The sequence below is a fragment of the Hoplias malabaricus genome, chromosome 17 (genome assembly GCF_029633855.1).
Source record: "Hoplias malabaricus isolate fHopMal1 chromosome 17, fHopMal1.hap1, whole genome shotgun sequence".
NCBI classification, from domain to species: domain Eukaryota; kingdom Metazoa; phylum Chordata; class Actinopteri; order Characiformes; family Erythrinidae; genus Hoplias; species Hoplias malabaricus.
Window position 1 is genome coordinate 3,710,526 of NC_089816.1, and position 25,002 is coordinate 3,735,527.

The following is a 25,002-nucleotide window of genomic DNA, read 5'->3' on the forward strand; positions in this document are numbered from 1 at the left end:
CAGATGATGGAAGAATCACACTGAAGCCCCTACAGAGCTGCTTCTGCACAAGTTCTAATCTCACACAGCTGATCTGGAGACTCAGATGTGAAATGAATTGTAAAAAGCCTGCATTCTCCACATTTTTATGGTGGAAGAACATTCTGTGCTTGTGGAGAGAGCCAGAGAACAGCATAGCATCAGTTAAGCACATCACCAAAAAAAAAACCTTTACTCAAAGGACGTTTTCACAGAGATAGGATGATCCACCTTGAGGCATCTTGAGCTTTTTTTTTCTGATTTTAGATTTTCTAGCACCATTCTCCACCTTCCAAGCTTTGTAGATAAGCACAGAGGCAGACTGAATTAAAGCAACAGTTCAGCTAAGAATAAAAAGTACAGAATTCTCTCTTTTAACCCAGATACATTCGATCAGGCAAGACACTCACTCACCCCATGTTTATTTCTTCTGAAATTAAAGATCAACCCTCAGGCCAGATGCTGGAACATTGCAGTGAGCATTTGATGGCAGCCACTAAAACATTAGAATGATGTAGGACAGTGTTGGAGGACTAGTTCTAAAAAAAAACAGCCCAATGCTGTTTATATATGTATATATATCTCAATCAAGCTAAATTAGTTCTTTGACTTCACTGATCTGTAAGACTGCACACTGCCTTGTGGCATAAACATGAGTTATACATTCAGGATCTCACAGCTATGTTTAAGAGAGCCATAGTAAGAAGGCATCATTAGCAGAGAAGAACACCAACATGAGAGAGAATGACAAAAGGGGTGAGCCCCCAACACGGCAGCCATTCAGGAAAAGAAAAAAAAATTGAGGGAAGAAGAGCAGCATGTGGTTTTAATCAGCGAGAGATGTGAGAGGACTTTACATATTCTCTTGCATTCTCTCTCTCTCCCTCTCTCTTTCTCTCTCTCTCTCCCTCTCTCTCTCTCTCTCTGTCCCAGAGCTATGATTCACCGAGCAGAGAGATTACCTGCTGTGCTCCTCAGCCTCCTCCTCGAGCTTCAGCAGCTCTTTAATTCCTCTCTTCCTCCTTTCTCTCATTTTTCTCTCTCTCTACAAATCACCTGATCAAAGCTTGCACTGGAACAGAGCCCCTTGTTGCTGCTGCTGTAATGTGCATGTGCATGTGTGTGTGTGTGTGTGTGTGTGTGTGTGTGCGTGTGTGCTCATATCCGAGTTGTGCGTAAGTGAATGATGTTGTCTGTGTGTATGTATAGGCGTTTAATTTTTTGTGATGTTACCCCTTTTGCTGTGTGTGCATGCGCACGCAAGCATGTGTTTGAGAGCCTGTTGTATTACATTTCTATGTGTCTGTGTGTGTGAGTGTGTACACGTGTGTGCTAGATGTGGTCATGTTACATTTCTATGCGTGTGTGTTAATGAATAAGAAAAGTATGCCCGTCTTCCCTTGTCACGGCTCTTTTATTGTTCATGAAGCTCATTATTATTTCCTGAGCCGAGATGAAAACCTTTTTCTCTATTCCCTGACGCGTGGACAGTTCCTCCTGGCGGTTCTATAAAAGAACGAGGCTGTGTTCACTGCCTGAATGTTTGAGTCGTGGTCCTAAGATTTGTGTCATCTCTCTAAGGCTCGTTCTGTTATATTCGCCCGCAGCCACTTAAAGAAATATTGCTGTGCTGGGCTTTTTATTGAGATGGGAATGAGTGATCATAAAAGAATGTAGCTGTTTTGTTTGTGATGGGCATTATTCTTCTGGACCTGAGAAGGCATATAAATAAAGGAAATCTGTATTATTTATAAACAGTGCTATATACAGTATTTATTCTGTTAGCTACAGTGTGTTATTTTGCACTCTATGACCCTGAACTGACCCTAAATTTACACTTACACTCATATATACATGTATGTACAGTGGTATGTCCCTGGGTCATATGATATTTACATTTAGGATTTGTGAGATACGTAACATTTAAGGAAACATGAGTGACCCTGCAACACAAGTTGTCACTGATGCAAAGTGAGGAAACATGGTTGTGGATTTTTTCTTATGGTTGTGGTTATTGCGTTGTTTATTTCAACAGTGTTCCTTAAAAGCAGGGGCTTTTCTCAGCTGGATTTTTTTTGCCCGTTTGTGGAACATGACAAGGTTTTCACTTGGATTCCCAACTCCCCAGATCTCTGTTTGATCAAACATCTGTGGGATATGCTGGAAAAACAAGTCCAATCCAGTTTTGGTACCAGTCTCTTCATGATATCTTCGGAGGGCTTGTGAAATCCATGCCTTCAAATGCAAATGTGCGATTATTTGTCATTGTACAATGTACATTGTACATATGTCTTCTGCATCCGTGGCAGTGAACACACACACACAGCAGCAGCAGCAGGCACTAATCCCCAGTGCACCTCAGCCATTGATTGAGGAAGGAAAACAGCACTGTTCCTTTACACCCCCCAACACACCACAAACATTCCTGCCAGTTGTGTGACTGAAATCAGCAACCTTCCAGTCCCAAGCTCACTTCTCTAACCATTAGGCCATGCCCTTGACGTGACAGAGTTGTTTTGATCACATGAGGGGGACCTAGGGTATATTAAGCAGGTCGTTTTTATGTTATGACTGATGTGCTATGCATTCCAGGTTTGCATTCCATACTTTTTTGACAGAGCCTAGTTTTGTTTCCGATTTTTCTGTAACATTTTTCCAGAAGGGTGTAGATGGGGCATTATTTCTTTTCACTGTTGATGTATATTTCACAAAGACAGGCATAAAAGCTCCCATCTTCCCTCTGCTTCCTTACTGCAAAAAACTCACACGGATCAGTGGCTCAAATCTCACGCATCACACTCTCTGCTGCAGGGTGTCAGCTTCAGCCACCACTCAACTGAACAGGGTAATCCAGGTGTATTTTTATCACAGTGACACACAAACAAACAAACACAGGCACACATGCACACACACGCGCCCACACCCATACAGACAAACATTCATACACACACACACACAAACATGAACACACACAGTCTATGATAGGCATGGTATATATGCAAATTTTAACATTTCCATTTCTTGGCTTGTAGTAACCGGCAGGGAGGGGCCACAGTGCCCAGAATGTATGTTGTGACACTGTTAGCGTATTTATTTATTTATTTATTTATTTAAATGAGACAGTTTGTATTTAAATCAGAGTTGTGGTCAGAGTAGTTAAAGAACCATTACCTAATATTTTTTACCTTAAAATTACAGCTTCCAAATTGTGATGCTTCACTAGCATGTAATAGGGAGGATAGGTCCTCTGTCATTGCTTCTCTGGGCTCAGCACTTCAGAACCTGCACTACGTAAGCACAGTACTATAAATATGAATTACACTAAGGTGAGCCCCATGAGCCAAAATACCCAACTCTTACCTATTGTTTCTTTAACCTATTCATTCATTTATTCATTGTTTTTAACACTTATACAGTTCAGGGTTGTTGTGGGTCCGGAGCCACTGGAGCCACAGGAGCCAGTGCCCTACAGCTTTGGGAAGCTAGAGGACTGTAGCATTCAGAAGCTAGCTGCTGTATTTAGGAGCCAGTAGGCTTCAGTGTTCAGGAGCCGGTGGGCTTCGGTGTTCAGGAGAAGTTGGGCTTCGGTGTTCAGGAGCCGGTGGGCTTCAGTGTTCAGGAGCCAGTGGGCTTCAGTGTTCAGGAGCCAGTGGGCTTCAGTGTTCAGGAGCCGGTGGGCTTCAGTGTTCAGGAGCCCTTGGGCTTCAGTGTTCAGGAGAAGTTGGGCTTCAGTGTTCAGGAGAAGTTGGGCTTCAGTGTTCAGGAGAAGTTGGGCTTCAGTGTTCAGAAGAAGTTGGGCTTCAGTGTTCAAGAGCCGGTGGGCTTCAGTGTTCAGGAGCCGGTGGGCTTCAGTGTTCAGGAGCCCTTGGGCTTCAGGGTTTCAGGAGCCGGTGGGCTTCAGTGTTCAGGAGCCGATGGGCTTCAGTGTTCAGGAGCCAGTGGGCTTCAGTGTTCAGGAGAAGTTGGGCTTCAGTGTTCAGGAGAAGTTGGGCTTCAGTGTTCAGGAGAAGTTGGGCTTCAGTGTTCAGGAGAAGTTGCGCTTCAGTGTTCAAGAGCCGGTGGGCTTCAGTGTTCAGGAGCTGGTGGGCTTCAGTGTTCAGGAGCCAGTGGGCTTCAGTGTTCAGGAGGCAGTGGGCTTCAGTGTTCAGAAGCCGGTGGGCTTCAGTGTTCAGGAGCCGGTGGGCTTCAGTGTTCAGGAGCCGGTGGGCTTCAGTGTTCAGGAGCCGGTGGGCTTCAGTGTTCAGGAGCCGATGGGCTTCAGTGTTCAGGAGCCGGTGGGCTTCAGTGTTCAGGAGCCGGTGGGCTTCAGTGTTCAGGAGCCGATGGGCTTCAGTGTTCAGGAGCCGGTGGGCTTCAGTGTTCAGGAGAAGTTGGGCTTCAGTGTTCAGGAGAAGTTGGGCTTCAGTGTTCAGGAGCCGGTGGGCTTCAGTGTTCAGGAGAAGTTGGGCTTCAGTGTTCAGAATTGCAGTGTTCAGGAGCCGGTTGGCTTCAGTGTTCAGGCTGATTGGATTGCACAGAAGCATTTAGATTTACAATAATTGTGGGATTAGAGTCAACCCTCCAGCAAACCTCTCTGTTGTTTCCTGGATCTTCAACTGTGCTGAGGATAAGGGCAGAGCTTTGTTGAATAAGCAACCTCAAGTGAATGGAAGGGATTAGGCTTTTTTTTTCATTAAACAACTGACCAGCCTTTCTTTCAGCTTTAACCTGAAGTTCAACATTGGGCCTGCTCCTCCATGGATCTTTCTTTGTGTCTTTCTCTCTCTCTCTCTCTCTCTCTCTCTCTCTCTCTCTCTCTCTCTCTCTCTCTCTCTCTCTTCAGAGCTTCTCATTGTTTAAAGCTAAAACTACTCCCTCTGCTGCAAATATGTTCCAAATCCTCAGGCAATATGTAGGAATTTGAAAACTAGCACAGAATTTTGATCTTTAATATTGGTGGGAGCTCCTTGATCCTTTCATTACATTTTTCAAGATGAGCTGCTGTTTATAAGAAGTGTTCTCTTCTGTTGGTTACGTACCACATTTCATTTCAGGGATCGATTATGCTTTTCCACTTTTATAAGAAATGACTCTGTACTTATTGTTTTCAACATTAACATGTGCTAAATGATCCTACCCGGAAACACTCTGGAGGGGGCATCAGTCCTTTACAGAGCGACACACACACACACACCAACGGACATATTCTTTTCACCTACCAACATGTATACTGTAGAAGGAACCCGGAGCACCCAGAGGAAACCCACGCTGACACGGGGAGAACACACCACACTCCTCACAGACATTCACCCAGAGGAAACCCACACAGACACAGGGAGAACACACCACACTCCTCACACACAGTCACCCGGAGGAAACCCACGCAGACACAGAGAGAACACGCTACACTCCTCACAGACAGTCACCCGGAGCGGGACCTGAACCCACAACCTCCAGGACCCTGGAGCTGTGTGACTGTGACACTACCTGCTGCGCCACCCTACCTTTGAGCTTAATGTTTCATATTTAACACACTTGCCTACAAATAGAAATACCTCTGTGTTTATGCAGCAAAATTCATTATTGTCTAAAACTAAGCTATTTGTGATTGACTTAGATTCATAGAATTCAGAGCTGTCTTTTTTACAGATGACCAAAAGCTAATCAGAAGAGAAGCAAATGACAAGGCAGTGAAGTACACAGTGTCTCTCCTCACTCTGAACATAACTAGAGACAATTAACACTGCTGCATTCGATGCTGTACAAGGTCTATCAAAACGGTCCCTGTCTTCTCTGCAACTCTCCAGGTTTTCATTGGAGGCTCATTCTTTCTGTGTTTTACCTGCACAGATATCTGTCCTTATTGAATGGTAGTGTGGTGGATCACTGTCGAGTCTAACGCCCTCTAATTAGGTCATCGTATGTGTCTGTCTTGGTTTCACGCTGAGTTCTTTTAAAATGATGGTTCTCCAAGGGTCTTTCAGTAGTCTCAGTGGTTCTACTTAGAACCGTCAACTGATAAAAACCCTTAGCATGCTTAAGGGATATTCTGCACTGTTAATACTTCTCAGACAAATGGAAAATATACTGTAAATGGTTCCATCTTAATCTTTTTTTAAATGGTTCTAAATACCATCAAAACTGGTTCTTCCACCATTACAAGCTTTACACCATAACAATAACATAAATATATAGAATAATACTGGAACGCTATATATTTTTTTTTTCATAGGTCTGAGGAACCCTTTCATGACGCAAATAATTCTTTAAGCATACAAGAAGATGAGGTTGTGGGTTCATGGGGGCTCATGTTGTGGGTGTGTTTTCCCTGTGTCTGCGTGGTTTCCTCCAGGTGATCCAGTTTCCTCCCATAGTCAAAAATCACACATTAGTAGGTAGATTGGCAACTCAAAAGTGTCCATAGGTGTACGTGTGTGTGTGTGTGTGTTGCCCTGTGAAGGACTGGCGCCCCCTCCAGGGTGTGTTCCCTGCCTTGCGCCCAATGATTCCAGGTAGGCTCTGGACCCACCGCGACCCTGAACTGGATAAGGGTTACAGACAATGAATGAATATTAAATGCAGCTGATTATTTTTCCACACAGTCCAACTGAGGGGGTGTGGCCAAGCAGGAAGGTGACATCAGTTCATAATATATTCCTTAAACCCAAAACATACTCTTCAAGCCCAAAATGAAGCCTTGAAACCCAAAACATACTCCTGAGGCACAGCTCTGAAACCTAAAACATATTTTTGAAACCTAGAATAAACTCTCGAAATCAAAACTTATTTCCATAGCCATCATACACTTCTGAGGTCGAGAATCCAAGAGAGAACGATTGGCCTGGCTCTTTGGGTGGCTTTCCTGTTACCCATCACACAGGCATCTGTTGGCTAACATGGCATATATGGGCTGTTGGTATAGTCCTACAGTACATGAGCTGTCCAATGGTGTCATGTGCTTGCCTTAATGCAGGTTAATCCCAGGCTGGTGGCATTGTGTGTGATGAAGGGGTGGCATTGGATCTCAGGGTGGTGTGGTTTGCAAAGACTAAAAGACTAACTGATTGGGAAGAATATGGTAAAACAAAAAATAAATAAACTTCTTCTGTGAAATCCCTGGACTGTGTAATAAATTAGTGCATCCTTTATGAAATTTTTTTAATTGTTGTGCTCTATTCCAGGGTTTTCTGGACATTGACCTGACCGAGTTTAAGAAAGGCGAAGCCAACGTGACTGGCTTCCAGTTAGTGAACTATGACGATCCCAGCGTGAGTCGCATAGCGCAACAGTGGATTGACTTCGACAATAAAGACCCTAAAGTCCCCAAGAGAGGCCTGAAGGTAAGACCCTCAGCAGAAATGTAAGAAAACAAGCTGTCCATTAACAAAGTCGTCCAGATTTGAAGTGGGTGGCCTGGAAAAAAACCACCACACAAACATGAGGCAGTTTAACAGTGAATCAGAAATGACGCCAATTACTAGAGCATTAAATGGAAGGCGTTTCCACAGAATTCAATTTCACAACAGCGCACTGCTGTTTTTCCCTCACACTGTTCTCTGTTTATGTGAGATTCTTATTAACTGACACACATTTACTCACCCACTCAAAGACGAGCTTGGAAACAGTGGGCACCAACTAATGCTGTCATTATTACGCAATTATACTGGATTAAACCAATTAGTAAAATGATTAAAACTAAAAATAAATAATGTATGTTACTGCTGTACAAATAACGCTCTGGTCTTATTTTTACGTTTGTACATCAGTTAAACGGCTCCATACTATGTATGAACATTTGAACATTGACCAAGAACATATTCCGCAATTATTTAGAAAAATTTAAAAACCTATTTTGGCCTGGAAGTTCATTATTTTGGAAAAAAAAATCGCTTTATTTCCTATTCAAAATTCACAAAGTTTATACAAAGTTAATGCAATTGACATAATCAGTAGATTCTATATGTTCTTAAGGTTTTAAGAGGTGACTAGGCAAGGCAAGGCAAGTATAGAGTAAGACAAATATTTGAGAATGAATAACCAGACAAAACCCAACTTGACTTTAAAATAAAAATACAGCATAATGAAAAAGCTGTTGAGTACTGAGTAAGCGGGTCATCCATCTTCTCTCACCACTGAACTCGACATGTGTACAACTCTGTACATCTCTTTTTGAATACTGACATTTTAAACACCAATGTCATCAGCAAAACCTAGTTAGATTAGATTAAGACATTGAACACTTTACCTACCCTCCCCCAAGAGTTACATAGTGCAGTTTCTGCAGTGCTGAATCCAGAGAAGCAATGACAGAGACTCTGTTCTCCCTATTGCAGGTCAGTGAAGCATCACAATGATGTTGCTTCTGTAATTTTAAGGTGAAAATATTATGTAGTGTACCTTAAACCCTGCAGTGTCATTGTTTGATTTCCTATATGTAAATTAAGTAGTCACTAAAGCTTTTTACCTGTTTATTAGGCAATGTTTTTCCATTTAAACCTTTACTCATGCTGAAAAATGAAGCAGTTCTATGGAAAAATGGAAATTGGCTGATACATTGTTCTTCATTGCAAGGGCTCAATTGACACTGTTTGTCCAAAACCTTCTGTCTGTGGTTTGAAAAGGACATACTTTAATTGGAATGGGAGTCAGAGGGATATGATTTTGACATTTTAGAGCCTGTAATAAATTGATCAATTTATCATGAAATTTCAGCATAATGTAAAACAGCTGGGATGTAAAAAAATGTAAAGCCATATGTTCAGTACTAATAAAAGCATTAGTAACAGTTATATATGGATAAAGCACCATTTTGTGTGTGTGTGTGTGTGTATGCAGTACACTGGAGCCCTCACATACGATGGGGTTAAAGTGATGTCCACAGCTTTCCAGAACCTCAGAAGGCAGAGGATTGACATTTCTCGCCGGGGAAATGCTGGCGAATGCCTGGCCAACCCTCCAGCCCCTTGGGGCCAAGGCATCGACATTCAGAGAGCGCTACAGCAGGTATTTACCCTGGGGCGATTGCATGCAAATACACACGTTTATGCATGCACACTTACACACAAAGGGAAAGATATCTACGCCAACACACACACACATGACTGGCAAAGATGTGGCTCTCTTCTGAGAGACCCAAATAGACCACTAAGAAACAAATTACGTCTCTATTCTGCCTCATAAAGTTCCCCCTGATTGGCTGGGAACAGCAGCCCAATCGAATGTGACACAGCACATAGCAAACAAACACACTTTGCAATAAACCTTTATGCTGGTCATAATCTCTTATGACAAGAGATATTTATAAGTAGATGAGAGAGAGAGAGAGAGAGAGAGAGAGAGAGAGAGAGAAGAGCGAGAGAGAGAGAGAAGAGCGAGAGAGAGAGAGAGAGAGAGAGAGAGAGAGAGAAGAGCGAGAGAGAGAGAGAAGAGAGAGAGAGAAGAGCGAGAGATAGAGAGAGCGAGAGAAGAGCGAGAGAGAGAGAGAAGAGAGAGAGAGAGAGAGAGAGAGAGAGAGAGAGAGAACACCTGACTTAATTTTGCTCGCCTCAGGCAGCTCTACTTCTCTGCGCTGGTGGTGTGTTTTGAAAATAGAAACATTGCAGATATGAGCTGGCAGCAGCATAGCATAAAAAGAAAAAGAACTATGATTTAGAACTCTCCACAGGGATGCACTCTCTGTGTGAAATGGATGTTGTTTGGGAGCATGCAAATATCCCAAGGTGTAACACAACTTTCATAATTAGTTTTAGTATAATGTGATTACTACTGATTTCAAGCCTTTTTTTGATGCAATACTCTATGGTAAAAAGATTTGTTGAACTCGAGTCCACACACTGGGGACACAGATAGTCAGGGTTTATAACCTTTATAGAAAAGAAATGGAGGAAATGGAATAGGGTGCTCTGAAGAAGCTGGGCATGAGCTGAAGGTCACAATGCTCAATGCCAAGGGTGGAGAAGTGAGCTGTAGAACAGTAGAACCGTGTTCTCTGGAGTGATGAAGTTCAGCCTAAGCCCTTTGGGCGATCCAGAGCTAATCCTCCAACCTCACTAACTTTTACGTGACTGAATGCAATCAAATACTCACAGAAATGTTCCAGGATCTAGTGGGAAGCTTTTTCCTACATGAAGCAGATCTGAGCACGGTCAGTTTAGCCTATCATCCTCAAATATACACATACAAAACACACACAAGTGAGAGGGAAAGATATGAGCGAGGAAGGGAGTGAGACAGAGAGGCAGACAGAGGGGGGAAATGATGTCGCTGAAGCTCTTTGTCTCACTAAAGCTTCCTCTCGGGGCTTTTGTCTTAGGTGCGGATCGAGGGCTTAACAGGACACATCCAGTTCAACGAGAAGGGTCGCCGCACTAACTACACGGTCAGCGTGATGGAGCTTAAGCCCAGTGGGCCCAAGAAAGTAAGTCTAAATATTTTCCTCTCTCTCTCTCTCTCTCTCGCTCTCTCTCTCTCTCTCTTCTCTCTCTCTCTATCTCTCGCTCTCGCTCTCTCTCTTCTCTCTCTCTGTCTCTTCTCTCTCTATTTCTCTCTCTCTCTATCTCTCTCTCTCTCTCTCTAGATAAAGCCTTATGCAGGAATTAATTGCTTAATATAGATGCAATTGTTTCTGCCTTTAACTCCTTTAATAGTAGAAAGTGCCCTTTGCCTGTTATGGTAATAGATGAGAAACCTAATGTAAACACTGTAACACCCCTTTGGGATATTTTAGGGATGATTATGATCTCACTCCATTCATTGATTTCTGTGATCTATCTGTCTTCAGGTGGGTTACTGGAATGAGGATGAGAAGTTTGTGAGCACAGCAGCGACACCCAACGGCAGCGAGCCTTACGGCTTTCACAACCGCACATATATCGTCACCACGATCCTGGTATGCTCCTGCACAAGTCTGTGGCCCAGTAACTGAATTGAAACCTCAGTCCTAAACAGTGAGAGTACGGATGTTCAGCAGAAGTTCTTCAAAGCTTCTGTGCATTAAGAATACATTGTGGTGTTGTTCTCAGCAGGAGGACATTGTTTTGCTGTTGTCTTCTAAATATGGAATAGGACTTGTTTTGCTCCTTACGCAACCTGTAGACGAGCGTTTTCTCTCGCTCCTCTGTCAGATGATGATAGTGCCATGTGGTTCAGATAATAGCAGAAAGCCACTGCTGTAGTGGATCAGTGAACGAGACGTTTCTGCTCATTTCTTGGACCGAGTGTTTTCATCTTATCCTTAAAGGCGGGGCCCAGGATTGAATTCCCAGCAGAAGCCGAATATGTGATTTTCCTCCTCTTTCCTCAACTCTTCTGTTCTCTCGCTCTGCCTTGCCACATGTCTTAGTAATTCCTTCACATCCAAGGCTTCACGGGGCATTTATTCACCTTTGATATGTGGCCTGCCGGTCTCTCAGTGGCCAGGGAAGGGGCAGAGTGTGTAGGGTGGCTGCTGATGCAGGAATGTGTGAAGGGAATGACCGATCAAACTGTACAGAAGCTGAACTCTAAATCTGGAGTTGGACAGAGAGTAGGAAACTCTGAAATTTGGCTCCGGTCTTAGTTTTAATTTAATTTAAGAATTTAATTGGGGTTTTTGAGGGATTAATATGACTGTTATTAAATGTAAATACATTTCAGATTATTTAGTATTAAGGTTTATAACATTCCAGCAATTCTAAGTGTTTCTTTTGCAAATACAGGGGTTGGACAATGAAAGTGAAACACCTGTCATTGTAGTGTGGGAGGTTTCATGGCTAAATTGGAGCAGCCTGGTGGACAATCTTCATTAACTCCACACTGCACCAGTAAGACCATGTGCATCCAATGGTTCAAACACTGTGTCCTGAAGGCGGTGCCGTGTATCAGGACGACAACGCACCAATACACACAGCAAGACTGGTGAAAGACTGGTTTGATGAACATGAAAGTGAAGTTGAACATCTCCCATGGCCTGCACAGTCACCAGATCTAAATATTATTGAGCCACTTTGGGGTGTTTTGGAGGAGCGAGTCAGGAAACGTTTTCCTCCACCAGCATCACATAGAGACCTGGCCACTATCCTGCAAGAAGAATGGCTTCAAATCCCTCTGACCACTGTGCAGGACTTGTGTATGTCATTCCCCAGACCAACTGACGCTGTATCGGCCGCAAAAGGAGGCCCTACACCGCACTAATAAATTACTGTGGTCTAAAACCAGGTGTTTCACTTTCATTGTCCAACCCCTGTACTTTCTTTTCTTAAAAGGTTTGAGTCACACAGCCTTCTTCTGAGAGACTGCATTTTCTTTCTCAAATGTTTGGTTTTACCTGTCCACACTTAACTGTTCAGCAGTGTGTTGTTCTGTTATTGAGCTGTAAGCCTCAGGTGCTGTGTCCCCACAAATGTCCCCAGGACGTCCAATCTATCTCAAATGTACCAATCGAACAGCTCCAACCTATTATACGCCATTCCTGAGCAGAATCACCCTGTTGTTTCAGCCCAGTGGACTGTGCCCTTTTATGAACAGCAAGACAATGCCAAAAGCTGCCAAGCTCAGTGAAAATAAACCTGTCAGAGCCACTGCTTTCTAAAAGCAACATGGACTCACCTCCGCCTTAGCTGTTAGGAAAAGCAGTATAGACCAAGACCAAGACCAAGACGTCCTGCTGAGTGTGTGAACAGTGGGGAAAAGTAGCCAGCGCGGCTCGCGTCGTGCTGAACACACCCTGAAAACACACAAACAGAGCTTTTTCTTATTTTTATTAGGTTTTAATGAAGTTATTAATTAGATTAATAATAGCACCTGATTAATAATAGTCAAGATGATTAGATATTTACAGATTTGAATAACCACACCCTAACCTTTAGTCATGGTACCCAAATGTCTCTGACTCTGCAGGAATCTCCGTACGTGATGCTGAAGAAGAATCACGAGCAGCTGGTTGGGAATGATAAGTACGAGGGCTACTGCGTGGAGCTGGCTGCTGAAATCGCCAAGCATGTGGGATACCAGTACAAACTCAAAATTGTGGCTGACGGCAAGTATGGAGCCAGGGACCCAGAAACCAAGATGTGGAACGGGATGGTGGGAGAACTGGTGTACGGAGTAAGTGTCTTGGTGTTTAATGTATATGTTGGGACAGTAAGCAAAAGAAAGATAAAACAGAAACCAGTGAATTATTGACATGCTTTGAAATGTATTTAAATGAAAGAGGTAAAAAGATCAATTCACTCTGAATTTGATGCCTGTTGAAATTGCTCCAAAGGCTTCTTAAACATCTAAAACCATCACTTGCGTTGATAAAAACAACCTTAAGTGAGTGTATAATCCAAATATTGAATTGCAATATGGGTTTACAAAAATTTAGAGGTATATTAATTTATATTGTGTGATCAAAGTATTCATTTGTGTTATTTATTATTATTTATATTATGAATAATTGGTGGCACGGTGGCGCAGCAGGTTAGTGTTGCAGTCACACAGCTCTAGGGACCTGGAGGTTGTAGGTTAGATTCCCGCTCCGGGTGACTGTCTGTGAGGAGTGTGGTGTGTTCTCTCTGTGTCTGCGTGGGTTTCCTCCGGGTGACTGTCTGTGAGGAGTGTGGTGTGTTCTCCCTGTGTCCTCCGGGTGCTCCGGTTTCCTCCCACAGTCCAAAAACACACGTTGGTAGGTGGATTGGCGACTCAAAAGTGTCCATAGGTGTGAATGTGTGTGTGTGTGTGTTGCCCTGTGCAGGACTGGCGCCCCCTCCAGGGTGTATTCCCGCCTCGCGCCCAATGATTCCAGGTAGGCTCTGGACCCACCGCGATGAGGGTTACAGATGAATGAATGAATGAATGAATATTATGAATAATACATTTTTATATTTACATTTAACAAACTCTGATAAGCCTTATGTTATAGTTGTTTAGCAGTGAAAGAGCTTGGCTTATCATGGAGAAACTTTTATTGGGATTTTCATATCATCCCTAAACTGTTTTAAGATTCAGGAATATTATTATTATTATTATTATTATTATTATTATTGTTGTTGTTATTATCGTATTCAAGAGACATTACTCATTTATAACGGTGGGGTTTAGTAATTTTACGGTGTGGGCCATAACTCCATTATTTATTTCTTCAGAGAAAGTGATTCAGTTGAAGAAGCTCCACAGACAAAAGTGCTGAAGGAGAGAGGTTAGAGGAGGTCAGCTCTATTTACTTTCCCAGACAAACAGCCTCAGCCTCTACTGTCCAGTTTCTTTTGGCTATTTCGGGAGTATGTGAGTGCGTGGAGTGCTTTTTCATGCTTCAGCCGTGTGCGAAGTCTGAATAAATGTGGACAAATTTCTCATTAAGGCTCCATTTTGCATTGAAAGAGTCTTTCTGCCATAGGTCTGTCAGTGAATAGAAGGCTTCTTCCAGACTTTTCACAGCTGTATTACTAGAATAATAGTGCATAGTAAAATATTTTTCTTAAATATAATCTTTTTTTCTCTGAGTAAACTATTCCTGCAATTTCCCACTGCACTGAATTTATTTCATTCAAAGGGGTGCATCATTTCCACATGAATAAAAAATATAAAATCTTTAGGTTTATTTATATTTGGCAGTATAATAGCGCTGATGGAAAGTATTTTATTCAGTATGAAATGGTTCATAGGTCTACACAGAAGTCCGAGACCAACATTCATTTATGTAAATTGCACATAAAATGGCTGAAAGTATAAGCTATTCAGTTCTGAGTGTGAAGGGAAAAAAATCTGAAAGGCTCTATGTCATAGAAAACCACAGTCTGCATTTTCTATCACACAAACTCCAAACACTTCTGTGATGTTGAGGTCTGGGCTCTGGGCTTCTTTGTTTAATTTAATCTTGTGTGTGTATTTTCTCAATAATTGCTCCTTGTCCTTTCAGTAGATTTGTGTTATCGTTTGCAGAGGAAGGACTGTGTATTTATTTTTTTCCAGATCTGAGCCAATGAGAGACTTTCTCACAGTATTACACTGTAATTATTTAAATTGTGATTAAAAAATATATATTATTTTTTTATATCAGAAAGCAGATGTTGCCGTCGCTCCGCTGACCATCACCCTGGTCAGAGAGGAAGTGATTGACTTCTCGAAACCCTTCATGAGCCTGGGTATCTCCATCATGATCAAAAAACCCACCAAGTCAAAGCCAGGGGTCTTCTCTTTCCTGGACCCTCTGGCCTATGAGATCTGGATGTGTATAGTGTTTGCGTACATTGGCGTGAGCGTGGTGCTCTTCCTGGTCAGTCGGTTTAGTCCATACGAGTGGCATGCTGAGGACTACGAGGAAAACACAGAGAACAACCCCAACCAGCCTTCATCTCCGACGGGTCAGGCGGGACAGAGCGGTCAGAATCAGCCACAGCAGAGTCCAGAACAGACCAATGAGTTTGGAATCTTCAACAGCCTCTGGTTCTCACTGGGAGCCTTCATGCAGCAGGGCTGTGACATCTCGCCCAGGTATGGTAGACATGACTAAGTAAAATGATGCTTACAATGGGTTTAATTATTTAAATAACTTTATTGATATATGAAATGCACAATAAAATATATACAATAATATCATTCATATACAGGACAATGCAGATTAAGAGACCAAATGGACAAGCCAAAATATGCTGGTCAGCCTCTTACGATTTGTATATTTAACAGGCATATGTACAGTGTCTGTAGGGTTCACATTTATAACAAACCGGTCTCATTCCGTATGCATATCTATTCTTATGCAAAACTAAACACTGGCATGTGTATTAATACATACATGTGTTACGCCTCTATTTAATCTGTGTAAATTCTCACTAGACGGTCCAAACCACGATCCATATGCTAAATATATACAGTAATTAATTCCTTAAAATGGAAAGGGACAGGGTCATAGAAAGATATGGGAGATATGGTCACATTTTGCAAACTACACACACAAACTTGCACGCACACACTCAGAGATTGAAGTTTCATAGTTTTTCATTATTTTCTTATATATTTACTTATATATTATTATTATTAGTGGGCGGCACGGTGGCGCAGCAGGTTAGTGTCGCAGTCACAGTCGCAGTTGTGGGTTCGATTCCCGCTCCGGGTGACTGTCTGTGAGGAGTGTGGTGTGTTCTCCCTGTGTCTGCGTGGGTTTCCTCCGGGTGCTCCGGTTTCCTCCCACAGTCCAAAAACACACGTTGGTAGGTGAATTGGCGACTCAAAAGTGTCCGTAGGTGTGAGTGTGTGAGTGAATGTGTGTGTGTGTCTGTGTTGCCCTATGAAGGACTGGCGCCCCCTCCAGGGTGTATTCCCGCCTTGCGCCCAATGATTCCAGGTAGGCTCTGGACCCACCGCGACCCTGAACTGGATGAATTAATTATTATTATTATTATTGTTATTATTTATTTATTTATTTATTTTTGTATGTGCACACAAAGGTAACTTTCAGCCTTCCCTGATTTAATGAGCCAAATGTATGTATTTATTTATTTAAAAATAATGCACCTGACTCTTACAGTTGAATGAATGACCACAAATAGGGTGGATCTATTCCAAGCCACTACATCTTATTTATCTGTATTCTAAACATGGTTGTAGATATTTTTTAAACTGAATTACACTTTATGAATGTATTTTGCATTATGCATCATTAACTTATAATGCTGATATAAATATATTACTAGAAATATTAAGTTTTGTTTGAGCTCTTATTAAAAAGAAGCCAGCATATATCAGACTACTGTAAAGGATATTAACAGTTGGACTTGTGTTATTGTGGTGATTACAATCTAAAAATATTTAATAATGTTATTTTGGAACAGTCTAATTATTGGTAACTAATTATTGGTAAGTGCACTCATATTACCAGATGGTGTTTATGATCAGAACTGCTGTTTTAGGTGAATTCCACTTGTTAAACAAGTGCACATTGGATCAATAGAAACCCAATAGTGGGCTTTGAAGCGGTGTGTTGGAACAAGGGGAATCAGGTAATGAAGAAAACATCCAAAGCCATATGGTGCTCCCTTGATCTTGTTAGGCTTTTCTCTGGGCACTAATAACCTGTTACTGTTCCATGGTTGTTAATGAATTGGCCTGGCTCCATAAAGATTACTGTCTTCTGAAGCTAATGACTGTTTAATCTGTGAGTTGGAGCTTCTTCAGGTGTTCGTTTCAGGTTCATTTACACATGCTGTTCAGTTAATATGTCATTGGAGTTGTTGTGCAATTTCTCCCCAGCACCGTAATGCACTGCACAGTATTATCTCATCGAGTGAAGATATCTTAGATACAGTCAGTATATCAAATGTTTCTTATTAGGGTTAGATTATAAGCAACAACATTATAAGAATATACTAGACATGTCTGGCTTATTTTACAATATTTTTTCTAGAGAAAGTTTCTTTGGTAGATTATTTAAAGTGACCTATTAAAAAATAAATTAAATTAAATTTAAATGCATTTGGACATTAATGTATTTATCTGGAGTCCACCAAACCACCCACTGTGAAACAACACCACACATTTATTTTATTTCTTCTCACAAAACTGATTATCAAAGAGTGGAGAAATTTTATAATTGTGCTGCCGTCTCGTTTGAGTATTGCCAATCACAGCTTTGGACCCGCAATTATGTTAGAGGACAAAGACAAGGTTAAAAGGAGAAAAACAAACACAACATGAGACATAATAGTACTGATTAAGTATGATGAAAACAAGAACATCAAAGAGCAAACCAAGCAAAATGACTTGTTGATTTGTTTTAAGTGTCATTCATTCACTCATTTATTCATTTATTTTCTGCAAATGGAATAAGACACTTGCTAAATTCATTTAAAACAAGCAAAACAAAAACAAACCTAGCAGCCTGAGTAAGGCTAAACATTTTTCAACAATCTCATAATGAGATTATTATACAGGGTGAGGCCCTGTGAAGGACTGGCGCCCCCTCCAGGGTGTATTCCCGCCTTGTGCCCAATGATTCCAGGTAGGCTCTGGACCCACCGCGACCCTGAACTGGATAAGAGTTACAGAGAATGAATGAATGAATGAATGAATGAATGAATGAATGAATGAATACAGGGTGGGCCATTTATATGGATACACCTTAATAAAATGGGAATGGTTGGTGATATTAACTTCCTGTTTGTGGCACATTAGTATATGGGAGGGGGGGAAACTTTTCAAGATGGGTGGTGACCATGGCGGCCATTTTGAAGTCAGCCATTTTGGATCCAACTTTTGTTTTTTCAATGGGAAGAGGGTCATGTGACACATCAAACTTACTGTGAATTTCACAAGAAAAACAATGATGTTTTAATGTAACCTTATTCTTTCATGAGTTATTTACAAGTTTCTGACCACTTATAAAATGTGTTCAAAGTTCTGCCCATTGTGTTGGATTGTCAGTGCAAACTGGAAGCACAGTCTTCCAGTATCTGTAGTTTCAGGTGCTGCACATCTCATATCTTCACAGCATAGACAATTGCCTTCAGATGACCCCAAAGATAAAAGTCTAAGGGGGTCAGATCGGGAGACCTTGGGGGCCATTCAACTGGCCCACGACGACCAATCCACTTTCCAAGAAGCTGTTCATCTAGGAATGCTCAGATCTGACACCCATAATGTGGTGGTGCACCATCTTGCTGGAAAATCTCAGGGAACGTGCCAGCTTCAGTGCATAAAGTGGGAAACACATCATCATGTAGCAATTTCGCACATCCAGTGGCCTTGAGGTTTCCATTGATGAAGAATGGCCCCACTATCTTTGTACCCCATATACCACACCATGCCATAAAGATGTGCAGCACCTGAAACTACGGATACTGCCTGTGCTAGCATTTCTCCTGCAGTGTTGCTATCAGTATGTGAAGAGTAGGAGAAGAGGGTTGCATTGACAATAAATATAATATATCTGTATAGATATCTGTTAGATATATTGACTAGATAAGTGACATATATATTGAAAACTGGATGAGGGCTGTGAACACTTCAGCATGAACTGGACACAGCTTTCTGTCTAGGCTCTAATGAGAAAGGAAAAGCCACTCTATTAATTTTTTCTTTTTAAGCTAAAAGCAGCAGAAGTGCCTTTTTCAAGTCTTTGTAAGGAAGCTGAGTGAGAAAGAGAGAGAGAGAGAGAGAGAGAGAGAGGGAGAGACTGAGAAAGAGAGGGGCTGGGTCTTTGCATGGCCGCCTGGTTCTCAAAGGTCAGCAATTAAAAATCTAATTAATGAGGGTGAAATAAGCAACATGAAGGGAATGGTGCTGGGAAGAGGGGCGCGGGGAGGTGAGTCCACAGCTGCGTGACTCTAAGAGAGGAAGAATGTCAGGGTCTGAACCTTGGAGCCACAAATACATTAGCCTTTACCGCTGCCCATGTCCAAAGAACAGAGGGCAGGATTTGTCAGGGAGGCAGATATGTGAGCTCATGAGGTAGAGACATCAAAGATTTTGTCAGCTTCTCTGTAACAGCTTCATTGCTCAGTTCTGATCTTTTGCTGAGATCACATCTATCTGTCTTGACTGTCCATGTAGAGGGACCAACTGTAACATTTAAACTACACTCATTGTAAATTTTATCACCTTCACTTACCAGACTTTGTACTTCCACAGTCATGGATTTTAGTCAATCTGTTGCTCTGCATACTTTGTTAGTTCCTAGAGCAATCGCACTAGAGTTTGTTTTAATCAAACCATAACTGCCAATTCTGAACACACCCTAATGTGTGTTGTGCTGGAGAACTAAAGTGCAGCTGAAAATATGGGCAATGAGTGTGGAGACGAAACAAAGAGTTAGCTTAAATGTTATGGCTGAGTGCAACCAGTGCATGTGGTTGAAAGTGACAAAACGATGGCAGCAGACAAATGGCGATGAATCTGCAGTATCCTCAATAATTGAAACAAATCACAATTCTGCATTCAAACACAAATAGACTGGAAGTTTAGAATCCACAATTTCAACAGAATATTTCCATTATCTCAAACAGCTGAGTGACCGATAATAATGGCCAGTGCTACCACGATTCTGGTAATGTCTGTGGTAACTGCCAGGGGTTAATTAGCCGAAGCATGTTTAATTGTCTGTGCTTGATATTGTGTCTCTTTGGTGATATTCTTTAGCTCTTGGCTATCTGTGCGCTTTAATCAATGCAGTATTGATTTCTGAGTTTTTTGCTAGTGTCAGCCTAATTACAAACAAGTCATAAAATGACGGCTGATGTGCGACGTGATGACAAAATCGATTGGCCCTTCCCCTCCCCCTACAAAGCCTTCCCACAGTCACTCCACATCCCATCAGTTCCTCACATTTCACTGCCTTCATTTCTGCCTCAATGGAAAATGTAGACATTCTCAGCCCTGGAGCTGTGGACTACAATAAGGATTGATTGTGTTGTCTTGCCAATGGAGCTGAAATGTCAGCAGTCTGGAGGGGGAGCGTGTGTGTGTGTGTGTGCGAGGTACTCGGCTCCCCCGTAGAGGACCCCGGTGCTGGAGACTAGCGAAGCTTTAGAGAATGGATGTTAATTTGATTCTGTCATTTCTGCCATCACATGGCATGTGACTCATTCGCCGGAGAATTGAAGTGACAGTTGTGCAGAGATTCAGACGAAACCTTCAGTGTCAGCAAAGAGTTAAAGTGTAAAAACGGGTTTCATTGCGGTGTCAACAGTGTCAACAATGTCAATACTGCACTGTCTTTGCTGCGTAATTACACCTTTCTGAGGACTCTATTGAAATGATGGTTGGTATAGTGATTGATCACTGGATTAGGAACACCTACAGACTGTCGTCCAGCTGCATACTTTGTTAGCCTCATTTCACCCTGTTCTTCAATGGCCCCTAGAGGACCACCACAGAGCAGGTATGATTTGGGTAGTGGATTATTCTCAGTGCTGCTGACCATGTTTAAAAACTCTAGTAGTCTAGTAGTCTGATCCACTCGTACCTGCACACACTAACACATCACTACCATGTCAGTGTCACTACAGCGCAGAGAATGATCCACCACCCAGATTCATACCTGCTCTGTGCTGGTCCTGTGGGCGTCCTGACCATTGAAGAGCAGGGTGAAATGGGGCTAACAAAGTGCTACACAGAGAAGCAGATACACTACTGTCTGTAATTGTAGAACTACAAAGTGATCCGGTGTGGTTAGTGGAGCTGAGAGAATGGACAGAGTGTAGATCAGGAGCTAGAGCTAAACCCGTTCCTGCCCTCAGCGTGTATATGGATGAATTTGGGTTAGGGTTCATTGCTGGTAACCACACCACGCTGCATCAGTAAGAATCTTTGGGCAAGATTCCTACATTTATTTTGTGATATGATATATGACATGATATGAAATGTGTAAGTCTGGATAAAAGCATCTGCCAAATGCCGTATGTGTAAATGTAAAAGCAAAACATACCACAATGCAGAGTGAGAGAGAGGATGAATAAGCGAGGGAGTGAGTGAAAAAGAGAGACAGAGAGAGAGAGAAAGAGAAAACTGCACTGCTACTGTATGCCCTAATCAGCATTATCCCACTTTGCATTTCTCCATGTGATGATCCAGAGGGGGATTGCAGCACTCATGAATTTACATGGCCTCACCTCCTACTTAATGAAGCCTGATTGGCCAAAGGGATGGTGAGGGAGTAGCACAACACCATGGTAACCGTGGGTCGGGTGTTGCGTATGTGCCGCATGTTTATTCCTCCTAAACGGCCTGTTTACTTCACTAGCCGCTCAAATGTCAGGCCTGTCACTCAGAGGACTTTCCGTCATCAGGAATAACGCAGGCCAGCCTCTCACTTCTGTTTATCTCCACATGCAGGTGGCTCTTCCTGAGCTGGAATCTCACATCACACACTCAGACTTTCTCTTTCTGCACGTCCTCACATCACACACTCTCAGTCCTTCCTTTACGGTGCCGGAAACCTCCATTTATGCTGCATTTAAAAAAATAAAAAAATAAAATCAGCCACATCTCTTTTGACTCCCTTAGGCTTTCCATGGTTTCCTTTGTCTTAAGCAAACAGTGTTTGTAATATTGCTGACTAAGTCCATCAGCCAACCCAAGATGTTTTGTTGCTGTCCAGAAGCAGATTGAGAAGTGTTTTATTCATTCTCCTATGAAGCTATTTTGGAATATAAATTTATGTTTTTCATGTACCTTCTCTACTGGCCTTCAGTGATGTGACATAAGCTTAAACACATCTGCTAACAACGGTATTAATAGGGAGTTTCTTACCCTTTTTTTGCAGTAATAAAAAAAATATCTTAATAAAACACAAAACGCCTCTCAGCCAATCACATTGTGAGTTCAGAAATAACTGGCGTCATATTAGCTAACAGTTGACAGGTATGGCAGGTGATTGCAGATTTATGAATGGAACACCAATTACAGCAGACCTTTATGTACTGTGTTAATATAGGTTTAATTAGTTTTGTCACACAATCTGCAACACACTCTCTCATCACTGTGTGACGAGGCTGATGAGAGAGTGTGTGTCTGACTGACGAAGCTGATGAGTGTGTGTTGCAGTCTTGCGAAGCTGATAAGAGTGTGTTGCATGTCACTCAGTCTGTGACACTATCTCATCATCTTCATCACACAATCTGCAACACACACTCATCAGCTTTGTCACACAGTCTGTGACACACTCTCTCTTCAACTTTGTCACAGTCTGCAACACACACTCATCAGCGTCATCACACAGTCAGTGACAGTCTCATCTGCTTCATCACACAGTCTGCAACAATCTCTCATCAGCTTCATCACACAGTGTGACAGTCATCTGCTTCATCACACAGTCTGCAACACACTCTCTCATCAGCTTTGTCAGTCTGCGACACACACACATCAGCTTCATCACACAGTCTGCGACAATCTCTCATCAGCTTCATCACAGTCTGCGACAGTCTCATCTGCTTCATCACACAATCTGCGACAATCTCTCATCAGCTTCATCACACAGTCTGCGACAATCTCTCATCAGCTTCATCACACAATCTGCATCAATCTCTCATCAGCTTCATCACACAGTCTGCATCAATCTCTCATCAGCTTCATCACACAGTCTGCAACAATCTCTTATCAGCTTCATCACACAGTCTGCATCAATCTCTCATCAGCTTCATCACACAATCTGCGACAATCTCTCATCAGCTTCATCACACAGTCTGCGACAATCTCTCATCAGCTTCATCACACAATCTGCATCAATCTCTCATCAGCTTCATCACACAGTCTGCATCAATCTCTCATCAGCTTCATCACACAGTCTGCATCAATCTCTTATCAGCTTCATCACACAGTCTGCAACAATCTCTTATCAGCTTCATCACACAGTCTGCGACACACTTTCTCATCAGCTTCATCACACAGTCTGCGACACACTTTCTCATCAGCTTCATCACACAGTCTGCGACACACTTTCTCATCAGCTTCATCACACAGTCTGCAACAATCTCTTATCAGCTTCATCACACAGTCTGCGACACACTTTCTCATCAGCTTCATCACACAGTCTGCGACACACTTTCTCATCAGCTTCATCACACAGTCTGCGACACACTTTCTCATCAGCTTCATCACACAGTCTGCGACACACTTTCTCATCAGCTTCATCACACAGTCTGCGACACACTTTCTCATCAGCTTCATCACGCAGTCTGTGACAGTCTCCTCTGCTTCATCACACTGTCTGCGACAATCTCTAATCAGCTTCATCACACAGTCTGCAACAGTCTCATCAGCTTCATTACACAGTCTGCGAAAGTCTCTCATCAGCTTCATCACACAGTCTGCGACAGTCTCTCATCAGCTTCATCACACAATCTGCATCAATCTCTCATCAGCTTCATCACACAGTCTGCATCAATCTCTCATTAGCTTCATCACACAGTCTGCGACACACTTTCTCATCAGCTTCATCACACAGTCTGCAACAATCTCTTATCAGCTTCATCACGCAGTCTGCGACACACTTTCTCATCAGCTTCATCACACAGTCTGTGACAGTCTCCTCTGCTTCATCACACAGTCTGCGACAATCTCTAATCAGCTTCATCACACAGTCTGCAACAGTCTCATCAGCTTCATCACACAGTCTGCGACAGTCTCTCATCAGCTTCATCACACAGTCTGCAACACACTCTCTCATCAGCATCATCATACAGTCTGCGACAGTCTCTCATCAGCTTCATCACACAGTCTGTGACAGTCTCTCATCAGCTTCATCACACAGTCTTCGACAGTCTCTCATCAGCTTCATCAAACAGTCTGCGACAGTCTCTCATCAGCTTCATCACACAGTCTTCGACAGTCTCTCATCAGCTTCATCATACAGTCTGCAACACACTCTCTCATCAGCTTCATCACACAGTCTGTGACACTCTCTCATCAGCTTCATCACACAGTCTGCGACAGTCTCTCATCATCTTCATCACACAGTCTGCGACAGTCTCTCATCAGCTTCATCACACAGTCTGCAACACACTCTCATCAGCTTCATCACACAGTCTTCGACAGTCTCTCATCAGCTTCATCACACAGTCTTCGACAGTCTCTCATCAGCTTCATCACACAGTCTGCGACAGTCTCTCATCAGCTTCATCACACAGTCTTCGACAGTCTCTCATCAGCTTCATCATACAGTCTGCAACACACTCTCTCATCAGCTTCATCACACAGTCTGCAACACACTCTCTCATCAGCATCATCATACAGTCTGCGACAGTCTCTCATCAGCTTCATCACACAGTCTTCGACAGTCTCTCATCAGCTTCATCACACAGTCTGCGACAGTCTCTCATCAGCTTCATCACACAGTCTTCGACAGTCTCTCATCAGCTTCATCATACAGTCTGCAACACACTCTCTCATCAGCTTCATTACACAGTCTGTGACACTCTCTCATCAGCTTCATCACACAGTCTGCGACAGTCTCTCATCAGCTTCATCACACAGTCTGCGACAGTCTCTCATCAGCTTCATCACACAGTCTGCAACACACTCTCTCATCAGCTTTGTCAGTCTGCGACACACACA

At 42.5% G+C, this 25,002-nt stretch overlaps 1 protein-coding gene across 2 annotated transcripts in view; it reads left to right on the forward strand.

Moving 5' to 3' along the window:
• The window catches only part of gria1a (glutamate receptor, ionotropic, AMPA 1a), a 119,691-nt gene that overhangs the window by 59,852 nt on the left and 34,837 nt on the right, over nt 1–25,002 (forward strand). For both annotated transcript variants that reach the window (XM_066649998.1, XM_066649999.1), the window contains exons 6-11: nt 7,179–7,337; nt 8,833–9,000; nt 10,310–10,414; nt 10,778–10,885; nt 12,874–13,080; nt 15,017–15,450. In XM_066649998.1, coding sequence (XP_066506095.1) covers nt 7,179–7,337; nt 8,833–9,000; nt 10,310–10,414; nt 10,778–10,885; nt 12,874–13,080; nt 15,017–15,450 — 1,181 coding nt within the window. The remainder of the gene's footprint in view (nt 1–7,178; nt 7,338–8,832; nt 9,001–10,309; nt 10,415–10,777; nt 10,886–12,873; nt 13,081–15,016; nt 15,451–25,002) is intronic.